Here is a 26380-nt window from a genome sequence, read left to right on the forward strand (position 1 = left end):
GCGGTTACGTCAGTCACTGAACGTGCGCAGGGGCTGGCTTGCTGGGACACATATCCACAAACAAAAGGAATCCTTGCTGCACTGAACTCCCTTCTCCAAGAGCTAATGTTTAAATCCAGAGACGATCGGGATCACTCCCACATCTGTCGCTCACGTTTTTTCTGATCCCTATTTCTCAACCCCAAATCCGAGAGTTTTCCTGACCTCACAGGGCTCGCGAGTGACCACAGAATGGTGTCATGGATGCAAAGAGTGAGTCATGCCTGGCCCAGCTTGAACAGGCACTCAGTAGATGACTACTTGTGTTCTCTGTGGTTCATGCCTCTGGGACAAAAGCCCTTCCTGCTCTCTTCCCTGTAATCTGCCGGAGGCTTCAGCTTTCTGGAAATAGAAGCTGGTGTGTGTGTGTGTGTGTGTGTGTGTGTGTGTGTCAGAGGGAACAAGGCCTGCCTTTCACTTCCTTTCTCCCCAGAATACACTGCGAGGCAGAAATCCAAACCCAAGAGAGGTCCAAGGCAAACAAGTCATGATGTACGCCCTGCCAGGTAAATCAAGTCTGCCCGGTGGCGTTCCGCGCGCCCTACCTCTGCCTGCTCACTTTCCCTTGGGAAGGCAGCTCAGAAGGCCGCAGACCCACAGACAGATGTTTTCTGTTGGAATAGGGCACCTAGGGACGTGGACTCTGCCCGACGCATGTAAATCAGGCTCACGGGCTCTTGGCCTCTCTAGAAACTAAACACGGCTGTGGCCAACCTCAACACTGCGGTCAGCTTACCAAATATACCATTACTATTTTAAACGAACATGAATAGGTTCAGTCTCGGGGGGAAAAAAAAAAAAAGGAAGAGATCAGACATTCAGACTTCCCCATTAAGATGGGCTCATAAATTCTAAGCAGTCGGCAGAAAAGGCCAAAAGAACCATGTCACGGCTCACACCTCAATTGGACCATCTGCGGCCGCACCCACCAGACTGCTTCCACTGGGCATGGTCGGTCCTGGTCATGGGACTGTGTTTCTGAAAAAGGGCTGGAGGTGTCTAACGAATAAACTAGAACCGCCACACAAGAAATAGCAAGTCCTTGAATTATGCTTCTATTTATCCTTCAATTCCCAAATCCAAGGATTTGGCAAAGATGCGCTGTCTTGAATATAAACAACTTTATCACCCGCTTACACAGAGCTTTACGGTTTTCGAAGGAAGATTCCCCACTCTGCTCCTTGCTTAATCTCTCCAAACCTCAGTTCCATCATTTGTAAGATGAGGATAAGAGGATGCCATAGGATGGGGCACCTGGGTGGTGCAGTCGGTTAAGCGTCCGACTCTTGATTTCAGTTCAGCTCATGATCTCAGGGTCATGAGACTGAATCCTTCACTGGGCTCGGCACTGAGCGTGGAGCCTGCCTACGATTCTCTCTCCCCCTCCCACTGCTCCTCACCCCACTCATGTGCACACGCACTCTCTCTTAAAAAAAAAAAAAAAAGAATATCACATAGGATTACTGTGATGGTTATATGAGAAAAAAATGAAGGATTTACTAATAATCTTTCATCATTACCATCACCACCATAATCATCACCACCACCACCATCGTGACAATGGGAAGTCTCTTAAGAAAGCACATAATCATATATATGCAACCGATCAATCACTAAATTTTACCTCTGAAACTAATAATACACTATCCATTAATTAAATTGAATTTAAAATTTAAAAAAAAGCACATAACCAGAATGTAAAAGATTTTCATGGTTCCACTGTTCTCTTTTTGGTGCTTAAAGAGTTAGTCCTAAATCTAAAGAAAATTCCCGGGGCGCCTGGGTGGCTCAGATGGTTAAGCGTCTGCCTTCGGCTCAGGTCATGATCCCAGGGTTCTGGGATCGAGTCCCGCATCGGGCTCCCTGCTAGGCAGGGAGCCTGCTTCTCCCTCTGCCTCTGCCTCTCTCTCTCTCTCTCTGACTCTCATGAATAAATAAATAAAAAACATTTAAAAACATAAAATAAAATAAAGAAAACTCCCTGCTATGAAACCACGGCTGTTCATCAGCGGAGGGAGATGAAGCCACCACGGTATAAAGAAGATACTAGAACCTCTGCACTGCCGCCCATCCTCCACACACCAAAATATTTCTTTCCCTGACCTTCCTAGTTTGCAAAAAGCTGAGGCTGGCCAAGGTGACAGAGAGTACTCACTCAAGCCCAGTTCAGGTCATTGCATTTTCATTCCCATGCCTGCCCCTCGCCCCACCACCTGCCTGGAAAAGCCATACTTACTGTACCCCATGCCCTGCACGAAGTACTTGAAGGCCTCAGCAAGCTTGGCTGGCTGCAAGAGAGAAAGGGAAAGTATGGTCAGTTGCCGGAGGTCCGACCCTGAAAGGCCACATGGAGCTGTGCCCGTGGTCACCTTCATTCAAGAGCTGGGCCCAAGAGAGAAGGCTACCACATGCTGATTGGACAGTGCACAAAAGTAAAGACTATGGGGTATTCACGGGGAGCAAAATTCACTTCGGCTAGGGAGAAAAACTGCAAATTCACTTCATAGCTGGGAGAGTTTGGTAAGTTACATGACCTGCAGAGAGCCACACTAACATCCGAGGATTTCTGTAAAGACTACGCTGATAGAGTGACGTATCCAGCTCGGCAGCTAGAACGTAACGGCACCAAGATCCTGTGCCACCCACTGTGCTAAGGGCTTCGCAGCATTATCTCGTTTTCTCTTGACAGTAACTTTATGAGGCTGGCGCCATTTCCACATACATTTCATTGCTGAACAGTCACGGAGAGATAAATAACCCATCCACAGTCATACAGTTAATTCATGGCGGCGGGGGGGGGGGGTGGTCCTACAGATGAATCCAGGGCTTTCCAAACTCTATGCTTTCAAGGCAGTTCACTCTCAGCCTCCAGAGCAGGCTGGCTGGCTGGCTGAATGGATGGAAGAAGGGATGGTGGATAGATAGATAAAAATAAGATGGATGGATAGAAGGAAGGAGGATGGACGGATGGATGGAAAGAAAGAAAAAAATAGAAGGAAGCATAGATGGATGAATGGATGGATAGATGTATGGATGGATGAATGGATGGATAGATGGACGGATGGATGGATGGACGGACAGTTGGATAAACCAATTAACCAATTCAATGGGCTATTTTAAGTGAAATGATTTGGGAATGCTGAGAACATACCCAGTTCCATCAATTACTCTCCCCAAATTTAAATTAATCTGAACTGGGAGGTGAATGCTCTCAAGTAAAGGCCATACCCCCAGTCTAATTAACTGCAACTCTCAAAAGCAACACCCTGGGTCTATGCTCCTCATACTCTTTCTGCCCCCATGAGGAGTCATCAGCTGACGCAGTGTTCCTGCCCACCCCCAGCAACTCCTGCCACTGTTCTACAAAGAGCCACATGACACTTAAAGGAGAGGCTGAGGGGCGCCTGGGTGGCTCAGTTGGTTAAGTGTCTGTCTGTCTTCGGCTCGAGTCATGATCTCAGGGTCCTGGGATCAAATCCCGCATCGGGTTCCTGCTCCTTGGGGGATCTGCTTCTCCCTCTTCCTCTGTGATCCCTCTTGCTTTCGTTCTCTCTCAAATAAATAAATCTTGATAGATGATAGATAGATAGATAGATAGATAGATAGATAGATAGATAGATAAAGTGAGGCTGGGCTCAAGTTGCCCTCTGGGGTTTGTGTGACAACAGTAAGAAAGTGACACGTCCCCACTGGGGCTGCAGAGCGACGGGCACCTGCGCACAGCACCGCAGCAAAACAGTCCTTCAGCCTCTCTTCCTCTGTGACTCTGCAATAAACACCTGCTCCTCTCATCTCTAAGGACCGTTGCCCTTGCAAATGGAACGAGGGATGGGAACGCCCTCTGTCAACAGACACCCGACTCTCATAAGGGCAGGAGGAGGATGAAGGACAGTAAACTGGCCTCCCTGCACTGTCTCCTGGAAGCCTGGGCTGGTTCAGCCACCGCCATGCATTTACAATGTGTTTTCATCATGGTCAGGGGCGGAGCTGTTCTCATTTCCAATACAGAAAAGGAAGAAGGGAAAGGACGGAGGGAGGGAGAGCGGGAGGGAGGGAGGACAGATGGAAGGAACACCGGCGCCCCTTCTCCCCGAGCCAGCCGAAGGAGGGCCCTGGAGCAGCAGTGTCTCCGCACGGGTCTCCGCGGCAGTCTCAGGAGCGAGCTGGATGGCTGGAGGCTCCACCACTAACATGCGGGTATTAACTCACGCTTCTGTCTAAGCTGGGCTCTGCGGGGAGCCCATCTGTTCCCTCTGCGGGCGGGGCCGTCCCACCCGTCCCTGGTTTCTCCCAGCTGTCAAAGGGGCATAACGCAACAGCAGATAGAACACCGATTTTGTCCTTCTCTAGGGGACGCGGAGGGAGCCACCAGGGACAGGTGAGCAGAGCCACCAAAGGCCGCCTGTGTCTACACTTCTGTACGGAGCTCTGGAGGGAGAGTCTGCAGGGAGATGAGATCCAGAGCAATGAGTCACGGCCCAGGATGCACCCGATGCAGGAATCTGCTCCCGCGGGTCTCTTCTTCAGACCCCCCCCCAAGTGAAAGACCTCACTACCCCAAACAGAAGACCCTTCTGTTATTGGGACAGCTCCAGCTGCTACAAATTTTATCCTGCACCCAGATGAACCTGTTAGCCGTCGCCCCCTCCCTGGGGGACTCAGAGCCAAGACTCTCCCTTTTCCATCAGAGGTCCTTGAAATTGGCAAGGCCGCGTGAAATTAATCAAAGAGCTGATCCCTCCCAAACCAAGAGGCTCTCTGTGGCACCACACCCGACAGCGAGAAACCAGAAACTACCTATAAATGGCCAGCAATAGGGCGTCAGGAAAACCAATTACAGTATTCTGTGCAATGGCATTTTGTCCTGCCATTAAAAGCAAGATACAGAGCGTTTTTTAACCAAAGGAAGAGAGCTCTGAGATGTCAAGTTATGTGGACAGGTGAAAAATATATACGCAATATGATCCTAATTTTGCTTAAAGTAACAAAAAAAAATGTATGCAAGCATATCGAAAAAGAGACTAGAAGTAAATACTTTAAAGTCTGTAACAACGGTAACCTGAAGTTGGGACACTATGGAATGTGTTTTTTTTAATTATTCTTTTATTCACCTGTGTTTTTAAATTTTTATTGATGAACATGTATTACTTTGTAACTAGGAAATTAGAAGTACTAAACACCACTGATTAAAATAAACAAACAAATAAACAAACCCAAACTCATAAAATATACATTTCAGGTCCTGGCCCATTACTGAGGAGGGCACACAGCCCTTCTCCCCTCTGAGAATGTAATTTTTGTTTGTCTGATCTCCCCAGCCTGGGGCGATTGCCTAGATGACACAGGCTCATGGATAAGAAGCCCCTCAGCCAGGGCATGCAGGAGTCCAGGGTCTGGATGCACCTGCAGGGAAGAGCCAGTGGGAAGACCTAGGGTGACGTGGACGCGGAGGGAGCCGCTGGGTTGCTCAGTGCCCTCACCCTTGTCTCTCCCAACACCCTGGCAGGTGAGACGGACCCCAAATGCATGCTCACTACTGCATGGGAGGCTCCCCAGGGAGCTCAGGGGGGTGGGGGGCCGCAGGGGGAGAAAGGGTACATATATCTAGAAAAAGACCCAGATTCAATTGTTGTTCATCAAGAAAGCACTGGACAGAAGCTCTGAAGTCTCCTTCAGGATGGCAGGGAGAAACGGAAGAAAGAAAAGGCATCATTCCATCCTTTCCCACAGTCTGGTGGAAAAGACAACCACCTCCTCTCTGCCCCCTCTGCTCGGGCCTGGAGCTCTGGCAGAAGCCTGTGGTCTCTGAGGTCAAACACCAGACACACCTCGACTCGGGTCCACAGGCGTCAAACCGTATCCATGCATCAAATCCCCTCCCCCCTGTGAGCCGCAGTGTCATCCACCATGCGGGGGTTCCTAGGTGATCGAGTCCTGATGTGCAAGCACCTTTTGTAAATGGTAACGTGTCCACAGTGTCATCAGATGTCATAGTGAGGTGGGGGACTAGGAGACAGTGGGGGAATAGGTGCTAACAGGACACAGAGGCACCTGCCCTCCAGCTGCGGAGCGGTGACAGGTGGGACTCACCTGGGAGATCTGCGGGAGGCCACCACAATCCGCCATCTGGGAGAGAGGGAAGCTGGTCAGTACCAAACACCACAGCAGAGGCGTCCCTCCCCATGGGGCCCACCTGCCGCTGCCCTGCCCCCATTCAGCCCCATTCTGGGGGCACTGGGCACCTTACGGGTGGGGAAACACCCATCCCCACCTAGCAAGGCTGCTCTTGTTATAATCCATCTTGGCACTGATCTGTGTCTTCTTGACAACCGAGACGCCAGATGCCCTGCTACGCCCTGGAAGGAATCTCCCTCAGTTCGTCGAGAACCGGAAGGTGTGCCTGTCCCACTGCAGGGGCACACACCGGGCCTGAGAGAGTGCGAGGAACCTGCAAGCCTCCCGCCAGGGTCCGTGTGACCAGAAAGCCTTCAGTGCGGGAGGCCCTGTACACACACATTCTCTTTAAACGTTCCCTAAGACAGAAACTGCTCGATCTGAGCAATGGAGACGAGGAGACGAACCCTCCGCCTTCTCGAATGCTCCCTTCTCCTCTCCCTACGGCAGTAACTGTGGCCTGTCCGTCCTTCTCCTGGGACAGAGGCCCCGATGTTGCCGGAGTCCAGACACAGATGTGTTGGGATAATTAAGACAAAGGGGCTCCCGGGTTAGCCCATCAGCAGCCCCCTGGGACCCAAAGCCCAGCATCTTCCAGTCTTGCAATTTCCTTGAGAGGGAATCTTGATAGAAAAGTACGTGAAGAGCCAGTTCCGGGGACCAGGTCCCCCTCCTGAGCATCAGACGCCTCCCGCTGCCTTTCACAGGGCTGCTGAGTGACCCACAGACCCTCAGCTCCTCTTGCCCCCTCATTTCACACAGGCCCTTCCTGGGTCACCTGCCCTCCCCAGGGGGTACAACCCCAACGGGCCCTCATCTTGCGTGGTGCCTTTGGGCCAAGGCTGCCACAAACACATGGCGGCTGGATTGCGCGGGCAGGGAGGCCAACGACCCTCAACCCGGCCTCAGGGACAGCGAGCGGCTCAAGCGCCCAGAAGAACCTGCTGGACAGAGTCCTGCCCTCCCGTGGCAGAGCCCCTCTCGGAGGAACGCCCAGCCCCACCCTTGGGAGAGCCCCTGCTTGCACAACTCCCAGTCCGTCCCTCAGCAGAGCACCACGGCCAGCAGCCCATAGACTCTTGGGGTACCAAAGAGGGTTCCCTTCATCTCTGCAGCCTAGGGTGTCCAGCCGGGGCCCCACAACAGATAGATGTTCGTGAACGCATACGTTAAATAATTATTTCTATGGTCTCTGACCACCAGCTGTGCCTCAGTTAAGCACCACTCCATTCTGCAGCAGACTAGGGGTTTCATTCTGCCTGTACCTTGAGGAGAGTAGTCTTTGTTGGGTCCAATTTCGAGTTGCACTCCACCTGGACAAGGAAAGGGAGAAGAAATCTGTTAATTTTCCATCTAGAGCCAAAGTCATCAGCCTTCCCCCTTCGCTGCCACCATCAGCAGCGACACCTGTCTTCCCCCCTAGCATGGAGGGAAGAATGTGGGCTTCGAGATGAAGCAACGTGGCTATAAATTCCAGCCCTGCCATTACTAACTGAGCGACCGTGGACAAGTTACTTAATTTCTTGGAGCCTCGGTTTCTTTTTCCATAAAGGGGGGATAATATCCTTTTTTCAAAGGGTTGTTACAAAGACGAGCTAACATCTAGTAGATGCTCCAGAAATAACTGCTAAATGAGTGGACTTATTTAACCAGCTGTTGCCAGAGATTCTACAAGTACAACATCTCTAGTCCTGACAACTATTCTTCAGACAAAGTGACATCCGCTAATTTAATTTGTCAATGACCATCTCAGAAGTGCATCCAAAATTGGGCAAAATACCCACATGTAACCAGTGATGTTCAAAGTGCCTGCAGCAGAACTATCACCTCCCTTCATGTGAACAATGTATCTCTGCTGATGCATCCTATGATTATGCCCAGTGGGTTAGATCACGGGAAACTCACGGTCCCTCCGCAAATCCTACTCTGTAGCCCACTGCACAAGGCGTGTCACCACTTTAGGACTCTGCTCAATAACTCCTAAGCTTCCCTGTCTCCAGCTACGGGGACGTCAGAAGGGTCAAGTCTGTGCTTTGCCTCCACATCACAGCTGGGAATTAAGGGATGAAACGACCCAGAAGGCCTTGTCTAAGCCCCATTCCCCAGGCACCTCTCTGCCCTACCAGACAATCAGGCACCAACCAGGTCTGAAAACTCTGATTTCCAAATGAGAGGAGAGTCTGTTGGCCAGGAAGCCAAGTGGCAAACATGCCCATCGAAACAAACCAATGGGAGGCAGACTGGCAGGTGTTGGGGCCTGGGAGAAAAGACAGAGGACCTGGTGCCAAGCAAACAGGGCTGGCAGTCACCAGGGAAAGAGGCTGGTGTCTGGGCCCTCTGCCCAAAGGCCAACCAGGTCTGGACTGTCAAATTAAGCACAGAAACAAGTGAATGATTCCTACATACCACAGCATCCACAGCAGGAGAACTGTCTCCAACCACCAACAAAGAAGGGCACCTGGGGGCAGGGAGAGAAGAGGGAGTTAACACAAAGTTTATTTAAAGATTCACATGCTCCCAGGCCTCCCAGGCTGGGACCAGAGTTCTAAAAACACTTATTTTGGTTTCCTCAGTACCCTTTGCTCTTTTTACTTCCTTCTCCTTCCATCCTCTGCTTTGTTCTTAGGATACACTGGGACTGCAGTCATTTACACCTTAGTATGAATTTCAGCCAGAGACTTTCTGGGCCCTCTTGGTTTTAGTTTCAAGCATCCTCTCCTCAACAAAGGATGAGTAGGACTTTGCCACCGATCAAGACCAGAGACCAAGAGGACATGCCTGACAAAGGGAATGGCATGTCGAGTTCAGGTGTTAAATAATATGGTTCACTTACAGAAACTACAAAAGACAGACGATACTGGTGGAATGCAGTTAGTTGTACCCATGACTGTCTTTTCCTCCTAGCCTTATAGGGCACTTTAGGGTGGGACTCATGTCTTACTCAGCTCCAGGCTCTGTGAAAGCAAAGCCTAACGCAGTATTCAACATAGAGCAGGTGCTTAATAAATTCTATCCCAAGTATACTCGGCGCTGCTTCTCTGAGATCCAAGGCTCCCACCCAGGTCTCAGGGACACCCCGGGAACTGAACCCCTGCACAAGGAGTAGGTGACTGAGACTGGGTCGTGCCTGACTCCTGGGAAGAATACACCCAGGGCTTGCCGATTACGATGTCCTGGCACAGAGCACCACTCCCGCCAAACATAGAAAGAAGGCCCTGCCAGTGGCTGAGCAAGGCGACAAGATGGTGAGGGGGAGAAAGGCCACTCACTGCAGGGTGACTGTGTGGGTTCCGGGCATCGGCCGCTCAATCTCCAGGTCCCGCCGGCTGCGGACAACAGACGCACAGTTACATGGTTACACAGGCATCCCCTCCCATCTCGCCGATCCCAGGAGGTCCTGCCGTTAGCCCTTCTAGCAAACCACCTGTGTCCCAACCTGCATGGCTCTTAGGACATCACAGCCTCTTGGGGTCCATGTAATTGGTTTCGGGATAGTGGGACTGATGCATTTCCCGTGGAGCCCAGCTCCTTGCCCCCAACCTGAGTCCTCTACACAATCTCTTTTAGATCTCAGACCTGATCCTTTCCCTCCCTCATTTCTTTTCTTTTTTTTTTTTTTTTAAGATTTTATTTATTTGCGAGAGAGAGAATGAGAGACAGAGAGCATGAGAGGGAGGAGGGTCAGAGGGAGAAGCAGACTCCCTGCTGAGCAGGGAGCCCGATGCGGGACTCGATCCCAGGACTCCAGGATCATGACCTGAGCCGAAGGCAGTCGCTTAACCAACTGAGCCACCCAGGCGCCCTCCCTCCCTCATTTCAAAGCCTCCCACGGTTTCCCACTGTGTGGCGTCATGCCCAGTGCGGGCCCGGCCAGCCCCATGGCTCGCCCCCGCAGACTTTGACTCAGCCTCTCGCCTCCTGGCGGCTCCCACCACCAGACACCCTTTGCCAGAGCATGGCCTGGAGCCAGACAGGCTGGATTCAAATCACAGCCCTCCACTTCCTCGCTGTGTGACTTTGGGCAGAATGCTGAACCTCTCTGTGCCTGTGCTTCCTCAAGAGGAAATGCTAATGGTAACAGCGTCCCAGGATTTTGAAGAGGATTCACTTGATTCCTATGGGCATAATGAGGGCAAGGCAGTGTGTGGGGTTTGGGGGGCTGTCCTGGTCTCTGCGTGTCCACTGCCTAGCCGATAGCCTGAGAGCCCCAGCTCTCGGGAAGTGTCTGCTGAAGAACTGCTCTGTGGAGTCCCACGTCTTCAGTTACCCACTGGGAACACGACCTCTCCCTCCCGCACCGAGAGGCGGGATGCCGGGAGGATGGTAAGAGGAGATGGACACTGAACTTTGTCACAGACACTAATGCCCTTCATGAAGTAAGTTACTGACCGTGAGGAGAGGCAGCCCATGAGGCTCCCTCCTGTCCCCTTCATGGCAGCACGGCAGACTGCGTCCCCTGGCTGACACCAGTGTTCCCGGGCTGTCCCCTCCCCTAGCTGAGGTCCAGACCAGGCCCTCGTTATCATGAAGAGGGCTAGCCCCTGGCCCAAGGCTGGAGGGATGTGCTCCTTGTCCTTGGCATGACTCACCTCCCAGCAGCTTCTCTGGACTCCTCCCTCCTCCTCCCCTCCCCAGCGCTCTGTCACTCGCTCTCTTCACCCTCCTCACACCTGGCCTCTCCTTACGGTCAGCCACGCACAGGCATTTACTCCAAACCCTGTGAGGGCGTGACTGTGTCTCCCTTGTGCTCACCTCCCCACCCCCCTGGGGGTCTGGATGGTAGCTCAGCTCCTTGCAAAACACCAGAACTCCAGGAGGCACCTGACTCCCTGTCCCAGCCATCTCTTTGCTCAAATCCAGAGGCTGTATCTTCTGCTAATTCTGTAAGCCCCCTCTGCCTTATTCCATGTTCCAGACCAACGAAAAGAAACTCGATCGATGCCGTGTCCCAATACCTGTTGTAGGCGTTGATGAACAGGTGCAGGTTGCTGGGGTTCATGTCATTCACGATGTGCTGGCGGTAGGTGTGGACCACTTCCACGTTGTTCTGCATTTCCTCCTGCATTTAGAGAGGGGGGAGATACCCTTTGCTGGGACCGCGGCCCAGTGCCTCCATTCTTCAGGTAATACAGGTACAGAGGTAATAAGGCCTAATGCACTTGACTGCTAGGGAGCCTGAGCAAACCGGGGAAATGCAGTCTGATTCTGCCTATCAGCTGGTAACAGCAAGGAATGCAAACCTGCAAAGGGCAAAGCATGCCCTTCTGGGTTCCTCACTTCTTCGGTATTTGAAGTCAGTCCTCCCGAATCTGGAGTTCGGCTCCGTCACTGCCCTTTTTGGGGGGCAAGTGTCTTAACCTCTCAGAGCCTCAGTCCCCTCAAAAATAAAGGGGGGGTGGCTATTACCTATGTCATCAGGTTGTGGGATTTAGCAGAGGTCTTGCACACAAAAGCCCTTTGTAAACAGTAAAAAATTGATGCAACTGTTAGCAATTAATGTTTTTAAGGGGAAGTTGAGAAGTTTTTCATGCTGGAAACACAAAACCAACTCATGCAACTCCCGTGAAGTTTCTGGAAAGAAGGGCCATCTCAATTCCTAGCGGAGCCAGCCAGAGGTCTACAGAAGCCTCAGCCTTCCCTCTCCCTGCTTCCTTTCTGAATGTGATTTGGGACAAACAAACAAGTTACGAGCCTGCTGTTTCTCATTTGTAAAACAGCGGACGTGTAGGTTCCACAAAATGGCCTGATATGATCAGTGGCGACCAGAGCAGGACAGGGAGGGAGCAAAGGGGGCCCCATGTCCAGCCCGAGCTATTATCTGTAACAGTCCATGATCACTAAAGCAACAAAAAGGCCAACATGCTGTTAGAAAGTCAGGGAAAAGACCATCTAAGGAATTAATCGTGCTGGGGTTTCAGATTAAAACACAACACACAACAGCTACAGCAACCTGGGAGCTCCAACAGATACCTCAAGTAATGTGGGTATAAGCAGACCAGACTCTCACCCTATACTTGACAGCCCCTCCTGCAAGGAAATACAGAAACTGGCTTTAATTTCTTCCATATTCCTCTAAGGTTCAGATTAGACACTCAGGGGGGAAGAGAATGTATCACAAACTAAATGGAGCACAGACGAGGGGAAGAAGGCTACCGTGGGCTGCAGGCTGGCCCCAAAGGCTGTGTCCACGTCAAACCCCCCGTCACCATGAACGCGAACTTATTTGGAAAAGAAGTCTCTGTAGATGTCATTAAGTGAAGGATCCTGAGCACATCATTAAAGATTATACCAGTAGGTCCTAAATCTAATGGCAAGTGTCCTTCTAAGAGAAAGGCAGAGGGAGGGTTTTTCTTTTAAGATTTTATTTATTTATTTATTTATTTGAGAGAGAGAGCATGAGTCAGGGGCGGAGGGGAGCAGAGGGGGAGGGACAGACAGACTCCATGCTGAGCGCGCAGCCTGCTGCGGGACTCGATCTCACAACCCTGAAATCATGACCTGAGCTGAAATCAGGAGTCGGGCGCTCAACTGAGGCGCCCCCAGAAGGAGATGTGAAACAGACACGGAGAGGCCACCGGAGACAGAGACAGAGCCTGGAGGGCTCAGCCACGAGCCAGGGGATTCTGAAGCCACCAGAAGCTGGAAAAGCAAGGAAGGATCCCCCCCAGGACCACTGGATGGAGTGTGGCCCCACCAACATTCCATTTCAGAGTACTGGCCTCCAGAACCGAGACAGAGTCCATTTCTGTTGTTGAAAGCCGCCCAGTCTGGGGTGCTTCTTACAGCAGCCCCGGGAAAATAACATGAAGACCAAACGTAGTGGGCACACGTGGCCAAGCCCAAAGGGGGACATGCGGTCGCATCTCAGATGGTCATGCTCTTGAGCGGGCCACACGGTGCACAGAGCAAATCGAGCCGGGCAGTGTCTGGGCTTGCGTCGGTCACCCCGCACATCCTCCCCAGGGGCTGTGGGCCAGAGTCAGGGGCCACACTGGCTGCCCAGAGGAGGACAGGGGCCTGGCTGGGGTGACTGAGAAACAGCAGAAGTACAGAAGGCCAGGGTCCTGCTCTGGATGCGGGAACATGCTCCAGAGCCAGACATATAGCTTCCAATCCCAGCCCCGCCTCGCCCTGGCTGTGCAACCTCACACAAGTCAATCGACCTCTCTGATACCTTCCATAAACTGGGAATAAAACAAGTACTTTTCACATGGTTCATACAGTTCTGGAGGGAGTCCATGGGTTAGTATTTGTAAAATCCTTAGGACCGAGCAGGGTACACGGCGAACGCCATGGATGTGTGTGTTGTAGGTCTTATTGGTAATAGCCCCAAACTGGAAAGAACCCAAACGGCCATCAATAGGTGAATGGAAAAACCAAGTGCAGCACGTCGCACCACAGAACACTGCCCAGCACTGAAAACGAGCGAGCTCCTGATAAACCCTGATAAACCCAACAACAGCGATGGATCTCAAAATAACTGTGCCGAGTGAAACAAGAGTACATACTGTATGATTCCATTTATATAAAAATCTAGGAAATACAAACTCATCTCTAGGGACAGTAAGCAGATCAGAGGTTGTCTGAGGAGCGGGGAGGGAAGGATTAGCAAGGGGCCCAGGGGGGCTTTGGGGGTGATGGATATGATCATTATCTCAATTTCAGTGGCGTTCTATGGGTGTATGCATGTGTCAACATCTGTTAAATTTTGTACTTCCAATACGGGCAGTTTGGTGGACTTCAACAAGGCTCGTTTAAAAAGCCTTATGTTAAAAAGAGAGTGAGCCGTGACCTGATTTGAAATCGGTCACGTCGCGCTACGGACGAGGTGGGCATCAGCAGGCAGCCCCGCTGGCTTGTGTCCGGCTCGCCTCTGGGCCCGACGCACGAGCAGCTCAGCATGAATGACAGAACGCCAGGCCATGCTACTCACCTTCCCAAAGAGGTGGGACACCACCATGTCTGGAAGGGCTTGGGTCCACCCGGAGATCTGGGGAGGGCAAAAGCAGGTGTTATTAGAACAGGTGTTTGCGGTGGTGGGTCAGCAAAGCCTGCCTGCAAGGGCAGGCTGGAAGTGCTGGGCTCCCTGCACTTAAATCTGAAGACGGCCCCCTCATGGGAACTTGGTTACCTGTTCCAGTTGCCTACAGGACCTGGGGCACCCCCCGGAAGGCAGCGCCTGAGTCTCCACCAATCGCTTATTCTCAGAGCCCCATGCACAGGAGACGCACGGCAAACATGTGCTGAACAGAGACCCAACCTGCTCCTAGCTTCCCCTGTACCATAGCACACTAGGTTCTCACAAGGAGGGCCCCCATCCATTCCCTCTAAACACACACTGAGCTCTGCCAGTCTATACCCAGAATCTGCTTACCTTGAACTAGCCTTCCTGTATGATCCTCTAAATGCCCCCCCTCCAGCCAGTATCCTCTCTTGGAATATATGGAGGTCACTAAAGACATTGCCAACTTTCTCCTCTCTCCCTCTCCCCAACGCAACGCTAGGTACATAGCAGAAGCGCCATAAATGCTAGGTATGCAGCAGGAGCTCCATAAATGCTCGGCATACAGCGGGAGGTCCATAAATGTGTGCTGACCAACTTCACTGTCAGGCAAGGACTGGCAGGATAGAGAAGCTCTAGTGCTGGGGGTTCTCTAGGTTGGGGGTCCCGCCATACCCCCGCTGTGAGGCCCTGGGTGGGGTGCAGAGCCTCTGAAGCTCAAGCCTCTCATCTATAAGCAGCTGTGCCAGGAGCTTCAAAGTCACAAGGTCAAGGTGAGGATAACACGAGGCAACCACACGTGTCACAGGATCTGACGCCAGGGCCTGACATATAAAGACTACTCCTGATATAGGTCTTTTTTCTCTTGGGGTTGGAAAGGAAGGATATGGTGCAGATACTAAGGCCACACGGACATTCCTCAGGCTCCACTTTAGCCAACGGTCAATGTCCCCAGCCCTCCACGTCTGGCTCAGAACAGTTACCCAGGAGCCAAACTGGCTGACGGGAATATCACTTCCTTTCCTGGAAAATAAAATAAAAAACAGGGAGTGTGCTCTGCTCCTGAATATCACGCAGATGGGAGAGATGGGCTCTTGCCTATTGGCAGAAGGTTCCAGAAAGAAATGCAGCATCAGAGTGGCCAAGACAGGGGTGGGAGGTAACAGGGAGGGGCACACCTCTTCAAACCTCGGTCTGCGACAGCCTCCCAACACTTGGCAAAAACATACTTTTGAAATGAAAGGCCAGGATCACCCCCACTGGAAAGGTTCTGTCCTCTTTCAACTGGAACAACTACCCCCTTTCCTTGGCAAATACTGGCGCCTTTATGAAAAAACACAATAATCATTTTTAAAAGATAAACAAGGAATGCTAGGACACCAGCCAGAGCAGAGCTTCCTGAGACAGCATGGGTCCCTCTCCTCCAGGCAGGCATGGGTCCTGCCCCCTCTGGATTCCCAAACCTGCAGTACTTGGGGTGAGGGGCCATTCGACACCTGCTGGATGAGACCGGGGAGGGAAGCAGGGGGTAAGGCCCAAGGACTACAGAGTCCACGGGATCTGCATTCAGCCCCAGTGCTCCCACTGCCTAGCTTTGCGGGACCTTGGACAGCTTTCTTCACCACTCTGAGCCTCAGTTTCCTCTTCTGGAACCTGGTTATAAAAATCCCCACTTCCTGGAGTCAATGGGAGAATTAAATGCGGTCAGAGTACAAACAGCACCTGGTAAATACTCTGGACACACTAGCTAATTATTACTGTCATCAAACTGAGTGGCAGTGTTGGTCCTAAACACACTCTTCTTTGTCATCAATAACATACGGATTCCTGAGATTAGAGGCCTTTGTCTTGTTCCTCTTTTTATTACCAGTGTCTCGAGCAAAGCCCAGTACATGTTAGCTCCTCAGCAAACACTTCTTAACCCAAGCTATGCTTATCAAAGCTGGCTCGAGTACTCACGTCCCCATGGGATGTCTGGTTTAGACCACACTGTCCTACTGAAATCTTCTGAATGGCAAATGGCTGAGGTCATGTTTACTATTTCAAGCAAAGCAAAGGAAAACTGCTTTCTTTGCAGGGGTGGGGAGGAGGAGGCTAGGAGGGGTTTGGGTGGGCACACCTGTTCCACCCGCCTGGCCCTGGTCCTGACCCTGGCCCCAGCCCTGACCCTGATCCTGATCCTGGCCCTGGCCCTGACCCTGCACCTGGCCCTGGCCCTGACCCTGGCCCCTGGCCCTGACCCTGGCCCCTGGCCCTGACCCCGACCCTGGCCCTGACCCTTGACCCCCAGCCTCACCTTGGACGCGGCCCAATCCATCCAGCCTTCTGCACAAGGGTTCACATTGATCAGGACGAGTCCTTCCACCATCTCAGGGTTGTTCAGCTGCAATTCAAGACAGAAGGTGAGCGGCAACCCTGCAATCTCAGATACTATGAACTTCAAAGGTCAAACAGAAGACTGAGGAAAGTACCAGCAGAGGGCCCATGTGCGCCACCAGGCAGGCTGCTGCCTTCCGGAGACCCCACCCGCCCCCCCCACCCCCATGCAAAAGGGAGCCTGCAGCTCAGGGACGCAGGACTGAGCCGCTGAGAGAGCAGGGAGAGGAAGCAGGAGGAGGAGAAGCCTGCTTGCTGGGCAGACCTGCCTCGGGCAAGTCACTTCCCTCCCTGCACCTCCTCCTCCCCAGCCCCCGAGGGGTGTATCACACCACCAGCTTCAAGGTCAGGCAGGGCACGTCAATGCTCTGCAGCAACTACTCCTGGAAGATACATCTGTGTCCCTCTCAGATCTAATACGGACCTTCTTTTGTCTGCTCAGAGCCAAGATAGGCCATTTTTTTAATCATACCAGCATTTCTAAGTTCTGACAACATCCAGCAAATGATAGGCAGTCAGAATACATACAGCTGTGTGCATCAAATGAGCTTTGCTGCAGTTTTAAACAGTCGCTTGGTAAGGCACCTGACCCATCCGGAGCCCACAGTCATGGTAACATACGTGTCTCTGACTCTAGAATCAGCCAGGATCCAAAAGCTGTGGGCTTATCACAAAGAGGCAGCCCGTGCGGTGCCATGAGGACCCGCCCACAAGCAACCTCGAAGGGAGCAAAACCAGTGATAAAGAGCATGTCTGCGGGAGGTCAGGCAAGGCGGTGAGGACGTATGTGAGCGCACGCTCTGGACCCCACACCACATGTGAACTGCGGTTCTCCCTTCGGAAATGAAATTATGGGTCATTTCTCCCTTCGCTGTGGGATTTTTGATGCTTTTCCAGTTGTCTTCCTTAATCTTGACTTAATTTCCATTTAAAACATAATTTTTAAAAAAACGTCCAAGGACTCACAGCAAAGCGAGTGAGGATGTAGGCGCCTGCCCCAGTGCCCATGCCAATTATGCTCTTCAGCCTGGAAGCAGAAATAAAGATGCATGTCACAGAAGGAATGAACAATGGGAGCCCTAATGACCCTCTTAAAACCTCCCCCACTCCTGGTCCCTAAGGAACACCGCCTCCCCCAGCAGCCGTCCCGCTCGTCACTGAGTGTGGCTGCCAAGCCAGACAGAGTGGGGACATGCTGCCTCGAGGACCCAAAACGCATCATGCTTTACGCCTTGACAGGAGACCGTGACCTTGGGGAGACTCGTCCCTTTTCCTTACTTCTCTCCCGACTGCAGCCCAGGCTCTGAGAGACTGCCTGACATTTATGGGAAGGCCTTTTACTGCACCGCTTCTTCCTGCTCAGAAGCTTTATTTTAGACTCTGAAACTTGGAATGAAAATAAATTGGGCAAGAACGCCGAGGTATGATCTTCACACAAAAGGCTCAAGTAAGAGGGACATGAGCACTGGAGAGAGAGGGCATGGAGGGAGAAATGGAGGGCTCAGGCCGCCCTCTTCCAGAATGTTCCATCGATAAGGAAGAGCAATGAAAGAAGAGGGGGCCGGGAAAGGATGGGAGGGGTGGCGGTCTTCAGGTGATGTGTTCGCTCGTGGAGAAAAGCCCAGCGGGCGAGAGGTGGACCAGAGAGTAGAGACGGTGTGAAAAGAGTTCACAAAGGGTGATAGCTAATTTCTTTCCTGACTGTTCACCCTACATTTCAGTGGTCAGGCCAGATCAAGGCCAAAGGAGAGGCAGAGGTTAGAAGCCACCTTTCTCTGCAGGCTGGTGGGGCAGCAGATCCCTCACTCTTACCCAAACTGGTGGAGGACTCCAGGAAGCATTTCGGCCAGCTGGTCCATGGAGGGGTACAGGTACCTTGGGGGAAGCCATGCAGAGGCCATTAGTGAGGGCCAGACCCCGGAGGAAATGAATCATTCAAAGAGGAACACGCTTGAAGGGCAGGGCCCACGCACAACCTGGCCCCTGGGCCCAGCCCCCCTGCCCAGCCCCCTGCAGCCCTCCTTCCCCGCACCGAGCCGTGCGCACAAGCCTGCTCCCCTGCACAAGGCTGCGCCCTACCCCAATCCTCCCCGTTTGTAAACTGACCCTTGATGGATTGCTTCCTATGCTCCAGGTCCCACACCAAGCATCGGAGGAGACTTAGAAGCTCATCTAATCCTTACAACAACTCTGTGAGGTTCCCATGATTTCCCCCGGTATATAGATTATAAACAGCAGTGAAGCTGGGAGAAGCCACTTGGCTTCATGGCCAGGCCCGCACTTGGAGCGGCATCTCACGTGGGCCCTGGGATTTCTCACTCACCTCCCAGAAGGCCTGCGGCAGCTCTCCCATACAACATTCCTGGCCACAGGGAAGTCCCTCCTCTATCACCCCTGTCCCCAAGAGATGCTCTGGAAGGAGCTTGGAGAGAGTACAGAGAAGCAGGCCACGCTGATGAGCTGGACACAGTGAGCTTTGGGAGATGGATAACCCGGGGGGATTTTACACCGGGATGCCTCAATTCACGCATCTTCTGGGACCATGGCTCCTGGGTGACTCTGGAGTCTGCAGGCTGCCCTGAGCCTAAGCATTAAGGTGGAGGCTTCCCCTTCCCAGAGTGCAGGAAACAAACATCTCCTGTCACCAAGTCCTTAGCAGGGCCTGCCCGGGGCTTCTTGTTCCCACTGTGCCCACCCTTCCCAGCAGGAGTACCAGATGACAACCCCTGGCAAAAAAAGGAGCCACTCCCCAGGCTGGTCCCTTTCTCTCGGACAAGAACAACCCTGCCCCCGTGACTCATGGAGCATCTCTAGGCCCGCTCTCTTCCTGGCCAAGCACATGCTGCCTCCTCTGCCTCCTCACACGGTGTGCGCTCACCTCCCTGGGATCTCCAGAAAGGCTAGGGAGCTCTGCCTCAGCAGGAGCGAACAACCCTAGGCAGAGTTCCTGCATGCTTTCTTTCCCAACTTCCCTGGAAGAACTCCAAGAATCATCCCTCTCACCAAGGCCTCGGGTGCCATCAGAGAGCCTGGTCCTTTTTATCAAAAGCAGGTGCACATGGCACGCCGCGTTAGGAGCGAGCTCCTCTGGACAGCCCATGATTCTCTGGACAGGTCCCTGCGGGAGCCCACAAAATGCCTCCCAAGACCAGCAGATGGGAAATGGTGTTGGGGGAAGCAGGGGCGACCTTTACTAGGAGGCATCCCACAAGGCTGGCCTCAGGGAGGAGGACTCAGGATACACATTAAGGAGTTCCTTCCACAAAGGAGTTATGGCTGCTCACTCATGCCAGGCTCCTGGTGAGGCCTCGGGGAGACCACGTGAGCACAGCAGGCCCGGTCCAGCACAGGGGCCAGGTGAAACACGGGAGTATAATGACAAAGGTGACAGTGAGGGAGATGGGGGTGTTCAGAAGGGAGACTGAGACAGGGAGTCCTGTTCTGTCTGATCAGGAGGTTAGGGAGAGCTTCTTGGAAGAAGTGACATTGAAGGAGGCATTGGGGTTTGATGAGTGTAGAGTATAGGAAACATTATTCTAGGTAGGGGACCCAGCATGTGCAAAAGCTCTGGAAAGAGCCAGAAAGACCCTGGCTGATATGTCTACACAAAAATGGAGCCAGTTTCCTTCTGAAATGGCCATGGCTCAGTTTACAGCCAGCAGCCCCCAAAAGGTGATTCTGGGGAAGCCACTTACCCCCAGCAGCTTGTTCCTGGGATTAGATGTATAGCCAGGAGACAATAGGATTCTACCACAAGCCCCCCACCCCCACCATATGTAGGGAGCTGACTCCAGAGCTGGGGTCCCCATCCCTGCTTTGCTGCCTCAGCCTCGGGACAGAGGGAGCGTACCCCTAGAGGGCCCAGGAGACCCCCAACTACGGGAGGCAGAAATAAGGCAAGGCCCACTCAGGCACACTGAAATCACCTGCTAACTTGGAGGGGAGCAAATACCCTGCACCCTGGCCTCCAGGTCAACTTAATGAAAATTCCACAGGGTGGGGGCCCAAACCTCAGGATGTTTTTTTAAATCTTCCCATGGGGAGCTAAGAGCCACTGGGTTACCTCAAGTCTTTCAAACAGTTGCTCCAAACAAAGATGGATTTACTGACAGACCTCTGGCTTAATCTGCTAGTGAACAGTTAATGGTGTCCCACTGTATTAGGAAGCTTTTAATTTTTGGTCCTGGCCCCATGTGGCTGGATGTTCTTTCCCGTCTCTGATAAAGGTTAATAATTCTGAACACCAACAACAACAACAACAAAAATCTATTTGTGAATGTCAAGAAGGCCCATTCTGGGAGACTTGAAACCCAAGAGCCGGCTGCATCCTGGTTTAATGACAACCTCTAAGAGGTTTGCCTCCCCCCACGGGACACTGATGGTCCAGTGCGGTCAGGAAGCCTGTCTCGGCCTCACAGTGGAAACTGGAAGGCCTCGCTGGCTGCATGCTGGGGACAAGCAGGCAGCTAAACACCTGCGACAAGGGACCCTGACATTCTAAAGAGAACGTGATCCTTAGAGTCAGCAGACTCTCCGACTCCCCCCGTTCAACTAGCTGTGTAACCTTGAGCAAGGTACTTAGCCCTTCCACTCCTCAGTTTCTTCGTCCAAGAAATGGAGCTGTAACACCAGGCACATATATTAGCCATACGTAGGATTAAGTGCAAGTGACCCGTGTGAATAAAAACTAAGCTGTGGGGGGTGGCGGTGGCACCTGGGTGTCTCAGTAGGTTAAGCATCTGACTCTTGATTTCGGCTCAGGTCACGATCTCAGGGTCATGGGATCGAGCCCCATGTTGGGCTCTGTGCTGGGCTGGGAGTCTGCTTCTCTCTCTCTCTCCCCCTCTCCCCCCCCCCCTGCACTCGAGCACGCTCTCTCTCAAATAATTAAATGAATCTTAAAACAAAAACAAAACAAAACCTAAACCTGGACCACAGGAAGTACTTCATCAATATTATTTCTTATTGTTCCCTCTCTTTTTCTTCCCACCTTTCCAGAACTCTCTCCTAACTATTTTTCATGTGAAAGTCCTCTCCCACTCGGTCCTGTGCAGGTCATGCACACCTATTAAAAAGCTAGCTCCCTGGGTGGGTGAGAGCAGGGGTGGGGGGGGGCAGGGGTGCGTGGCAGGGAGTGAGGAATTAGGGCTTAGCAGGGACAGCGTTTCAGTTTAGGATGGTGAAATAGTCCTGGAGATGGACGGTGGGGACAGTTGCATAACAGTGCGAATGCACTTAACGCTACTGAACTCCATACTCAAAAATGGTTACAGCGGTAAATCCTGGCTTATATATATCTTACTGCAATAAAACAAAAACCTAGTCCGACGCCAGCCCCCTCCACCTGTGTAGCTCTCCTGTCCCCCTTCTGGAACATGAGGCCCCGGGTCTTACCCCACGGGGAAGGAGGCCGCGCCGTCCTGCTGGCCAGGGGCGTCCACGTGGCAGACGGCAAAGTGCTGCGTGATCTCCTGCATGTCCTCGGAGTTGAATAGGGGGTTGTAGCAGGTTTTGTCTGGAGAACAGGAGGGGGAGAGAAAAGAGGAAGGAGGAAGGAGAGAATACATCTGGGTGCTCGGCGGCATGTGTTGGCATTTTGTTGGTTTCATTCCCATGCAGCGGAGGAATGAACATACAAGAAAGAATGCTGACCTTCTTGCCCCCTCCCACTTCCCTCTGGTGATAGAAGGCAAGCACCCGGGTATGGAGGTGGCAGTGGTCGGTATACGGCGGTGGCAGCTGAAGCTCAAACCTGGAGCTGGTGCTGGGAGGAGACTCCCATTCCGGCTCCTGCATCTTCCCCCATCAGCCGCGGCTGCGATGGCCCTGGGGTGAGATGGGCTGGCTGCCCTCATGCCCTCTTTCTGTCTGGGTCTCCTAAACCCCCACATTGGAAGTAATGGCCAGGGCACATGCTTCTCAACCAAGGAGGGGCATAGGAGATCAAGCATGGACCCTCTCACTTCTTATGTGGCCTTGGATGAATCTCCCAATTTGCTGAGTGCTTGAGTCAAAGATGGCCAGCTGGCCACCAACCCACCCCCTTTTCTTCCTGGGCACACAGCAGGACTACATTTCCCAGACTCCTTTGCAACAAGAGGCAGCCATGTGATTGGGTTCTGGCCAATAGCACGCGAAGCTCACAGTTTCTTGTTAACACCTGCCACCCACTCTTCTAGGTTTCTCTCTCTGCTGTCATCTGCCAAATGCATAAGGCTCTGAGGCCCCAGGGGATGGAGGAGCCAAAGCTGGCAGGAGCCCAGGTCCTGGAACCACCATGTGAAAGGTGTCCCACAGAATGCCCAGAGGTATTACAGGAGGGAGAGATAAACGTATATTGTGTATAGCCACAGAGGTCTTGGGGGCTTTTGTTTCTGCAGTTGGCTCACTAAACAGTGAGCTTCTACCACAAGGGTAGAACAGCACCACACGCAATTCCATTCCTCACCAGGGTCCGGTAACATAAAGTAACAGATACCCAAGTACCTAGCATGGGAGCTGGTACCTAATGGATACAAGGGCGGGACACAGAGGAGGAAGAGGGATAAAAGAGAAGGGAAGCTGAAGGAGAAAATGGTTTTCAGTGACTGACATCACTGCCTCAAGGTACTAAGAAGCTGTAGGAAAAACATGCAAGCCAGGCAGGCTGTCAATCACAAATCAAGCAATCGTCCAGCCTGTGATACTTAGGATTACAGAGGTGACTGGATGTGAAGGCCAGCAGTGCCTTCCCAATCGCCACGGAAAGATTCACTTCCATCCTGTGCAATTTTAACATTCAGTAGATCTTACTCCTTTACTGTCTGTGAAAAAAATGGGGAACCCACGTATGCTAACACTTCCTGGGAAATCTCAAGAATACAGCGTAAACATTCACGGCAGCCTCATTCAGAACAGCCAAAAAAGCAAAAACCATCCAAGTGTTCATCAGCTGAAGAATGGAAAAACAAAATGTGGTCTCTGCACTCAGTGGATTATCATTCAGCAACAAGGAAGGAAGTACATAATACAGGCGACCGCGTGGATGAACTGAAACCATTATGAAAGCAGCCAGTCACAAAACACCACATATGGTAGGATTCCATTTATAACAAATGCCCCGAATACGCATGTCCTTAAGAGACAGAAAGTAGACCAGTGGCTGCCAGGGGCTGGGGGGAAAGGGAGATGGGGGGGCAGGGGGGGGGGGTTACAGATTTTTCAGGGTGATAAAAACGTTCTTAAATGGATGGTGCTGACGGTTGTGCAACTCGGTGAAAGTAAGAACAATAACTATGCACACTGATCCAAAGAAGTCACCGTCACACGCAGACAGCAGAGGGCCCTGAGTCCCCAGCACACCCAGGCACGAAGACAACTATGCGCCATGCGTCGTACATCACAGGCTCTTCCAGTCTGTGGCAAGTTCTCGTCCCACAAGCGCTCCAGGAAGTGCCGGCCAAAGAGAAAACAGCTGGATGCCCCACCACCAGCCCTTCCTAGCTGTCCTCTTCCTCCACCCCCAGCGGGAAGTGAGGCTCCTGGGAACTTACGGTTCATGCCGATGTCGTGGTATGTGAGGATGACAGGCCGGTTTCCCTTGGGGGTCCCGCACAGTGTGACGTGAATGGAGCCATGCACCGTCTCGATGTCCTGCTCCTGAGGGAAGACAGGAGACAGAGGGGTCTGTGCTGTGGGCTTTGCAGCATTGGATTTGAACCCTGATGACCCCAGGCTGGCTGGCCTGGCCTATTTTTAGAGGGACTCTTGGCTGTAGGCACCCAGTTTCCAACTGTGTTCTGAGGAAGCTCCGTATGTTTCTCGTCTGGTCAGCAGAGCCCTGGCCTTTGGGCAGCGGATCTCTCCGGCCAGAGAAACCACTCCAAGAACCAGGGAGGGAAGGGAAACTCAACTGGGAGGCAGAGGCAAAGAGTCCTGGTTCAGACTGTGCCATTAATTGCCCAAAACCTGGGGAAGTCACCAGCCCCAGCCCCTCTCTGCACAGGACTTTGTTTTCTCCATCTGGGAAACCAAGGTCATCAAGGCCTGAGCTTCCTAGACTGCCTGCTCCCACATCCACGCTGGCGCATCCCTGAGCTGGCGGAGGGTGACAGTCTGGCTCAGGGAAACCAAGGCAGCTGCCCCAAATGACACTCAGGACCCACCCAGAGAGTCAGCCTTAGTGTTGCCCACAGGCTTCTTACGGCCTCACGCTCTGAGAAGCTCGGACAGCCAAACCACGTTCACGCCTCAGGAGGCCACGTTAGGTTGCCCCTTGACATTTATTTCCCAAGGAGAGAACATTCCAGATGCCATCGAACCTGCTCCCAAAACCACTGGCGGTGGTTTGGATCACTGACGAATGGCGGGAGAGAGAAGGTCAGCGTCTGCCGCACATGGACAAGAAGAAGAAGTGGGCTGGACGCCCCAGTTAGGAGCCTTGTGGAGCTGGGCAAGCTGCCCTTCGCCCAGCCTGTACCATGGGAACCTGGCAGCTCCAGGGATGCCAGGAGGCCCACAGGACACAGCACAGCCCCTTGACCCCAGACCTGGGAGAAACTTGGCTCACAAAGAAAGAAATATGCCCCAATTCTCAGGCTCTCCCTCCAGAACAGGGAAGCATAGTATCTGCATGTGTAGAAAGAAGCCACTCCCCTCCCCATCCCAAGCAAGCGATGCAGGGGCTTCCAGCCCTCACTCTGAAGACCCCCAGAGCAAACAAGTGGGATGCTGGGTACCGGGGGCTGGGGGGCGTTTCCAGGCTGCCATCGTACCTGTGAAATGGGGAGAACCCTAGAACCTCATAGGGTGTGTGATGCGGATGGGCCCACACAGGCCCCGGCATGGAGGCGACCCCCGCTCCCTGTCAGTCCCAGGCCTACCCCCATCACCAGGGTCCTCCTGAGCCACCTGCCTTATCACCCCAACGAAGGGAGTCCCCTGAACACAGAGCCCACCGTCTCTCTTCCCCTCGATGCCCGACACTCTGCTCTTGCCTATACAAACACTGGAAAAATCCACAGACGATGGAGTAACAGCCTGGCCCCCAGTGGGGGCCACGGTCATCTGCTGGGCCCAGCCCTGGCCCTGAAGCCAACCGGGAACAATGGCTCATTGAGAGGGTCACATTCTCCATTGTCTCCCCAGCTGACCCACATGGCGCCCTCTAAAAATAGGCCAGGCCAGCCAGCCTGGGGTCATCAGGGTTCAAATCCAAGCTCTGCCCTTCCCCAACCCCTCTGAGCCCTGGGTCCCTATCTGGAAGACAGGAGTGAGCCACCTCCCCCCGGGATCCTCAGGAGAGGAGGTCACCTTGTGGTCTGAAACACAGTGCCAGGAGGAAAGGGGGTCCTTGGCACACGGTAGCAGAGGGTTTTAATGCAGTGCCTGGGAACCACCTTGGTGGCAGATACGGGACGCCCAGCCTTGGCTGGGCACCAAAGATGTCCCGGCAGCCCCCAGGGGTGGGGATGCGTGGCTGATGTTGACTCATCTCTGTGGAGGCCTTAAAATTATATAGCCCTGGGAGAAGAACCATGAGAGACGATGGACTCTGAAAAACAAACTGAGGGTTCTAGAGGGGAGGGGGTTGGGAGGATGGGTTAGCCTGGTGATGGGTATTAAAGAGGGCACGTTCTGCATGGAGCACTGGGTGTTATGCACAAACAATGAATCATGGAACACTATATCTAAAACTAATGATGTAATGTATGGGGATTAACATAACAATAAAAAAATTTACAAATAAAAAAAAATTATATAGCCCTGGAACCAGAATTAAACATGTCCGAGAAGGGAGGGGCAGACCTG

The 26380-nt window shown here is 52.6% G+C and overlaps 1 protein-coding gene across 3 annotated transcripts in view; it reads right to left on the reverse strand.

Moving 5' to 3' along the window:
• NDRG1 (N-myc downstream regulated 1) overlaps positions 1-26380 on the reverse strand; it is an 87287-nt gene that overhangs the window by 36043 nt on the left and 24864 nt on the right. For all 3 annotated transcript variants that reach the window (XR_004300821.1, XM_032415562.1, XM_032415561.1), the window contains 12 exons: positions 24124-24229; positions 21986-22106; positions 18404-18466; positions 17558-17618; positions 16512-16598; positions 14147-14203; positions 11169-11272; positions 9483-9539; positions 8620-8671; positions 7479-7526; positions 6130-6165; positions 2276-2327 (listed from right to left, as the gene is read on the reverse strand). Coding sequence is in view for 2 of the 3 variants with exons in the window: in XM_032415562.1 (XP_032271453.1) it covers positions 2276-2327; positions 6130-6165; positions 7479-7526; positions 8620-8671; positions 9483-9539; positions 11169-11272; positions 14147-14203; positions 16512-16598; positions 17558-17618; positions 18404-18466; positions 21986-22106; positions 24124-24229 (844 nt within the window). In the remaining variant the exon portion in view is untranslated. The remainder of the gene's footprint in view (positions 1-2275; positions 2328-6129; positions 6166-7478; positions 7527-8619; positions 8672-9482; positions 9540-11168; positions 11273-14146; positions 14204-16511; positions 16599-17557; positions 17619-18403; positions 18467-21985; positions 22107-24123; positions 24230-26380) is intronic.

Source organism: Phoca vitulina, unplaced genomic scaffold (assembly GCF_004348235.1).
Source record: "Phoca vitulina isolate PV1807 unplaced genomic scaffold, GSC_HSeal_1.0 scaffold18, whole genome shotgun sequence".
Lineage (NCBI taxonomy): Eukaryota > Metazoa > Chordata > Mammalia > Carnivora > Phocidae > Phoca > Phoca vitulina.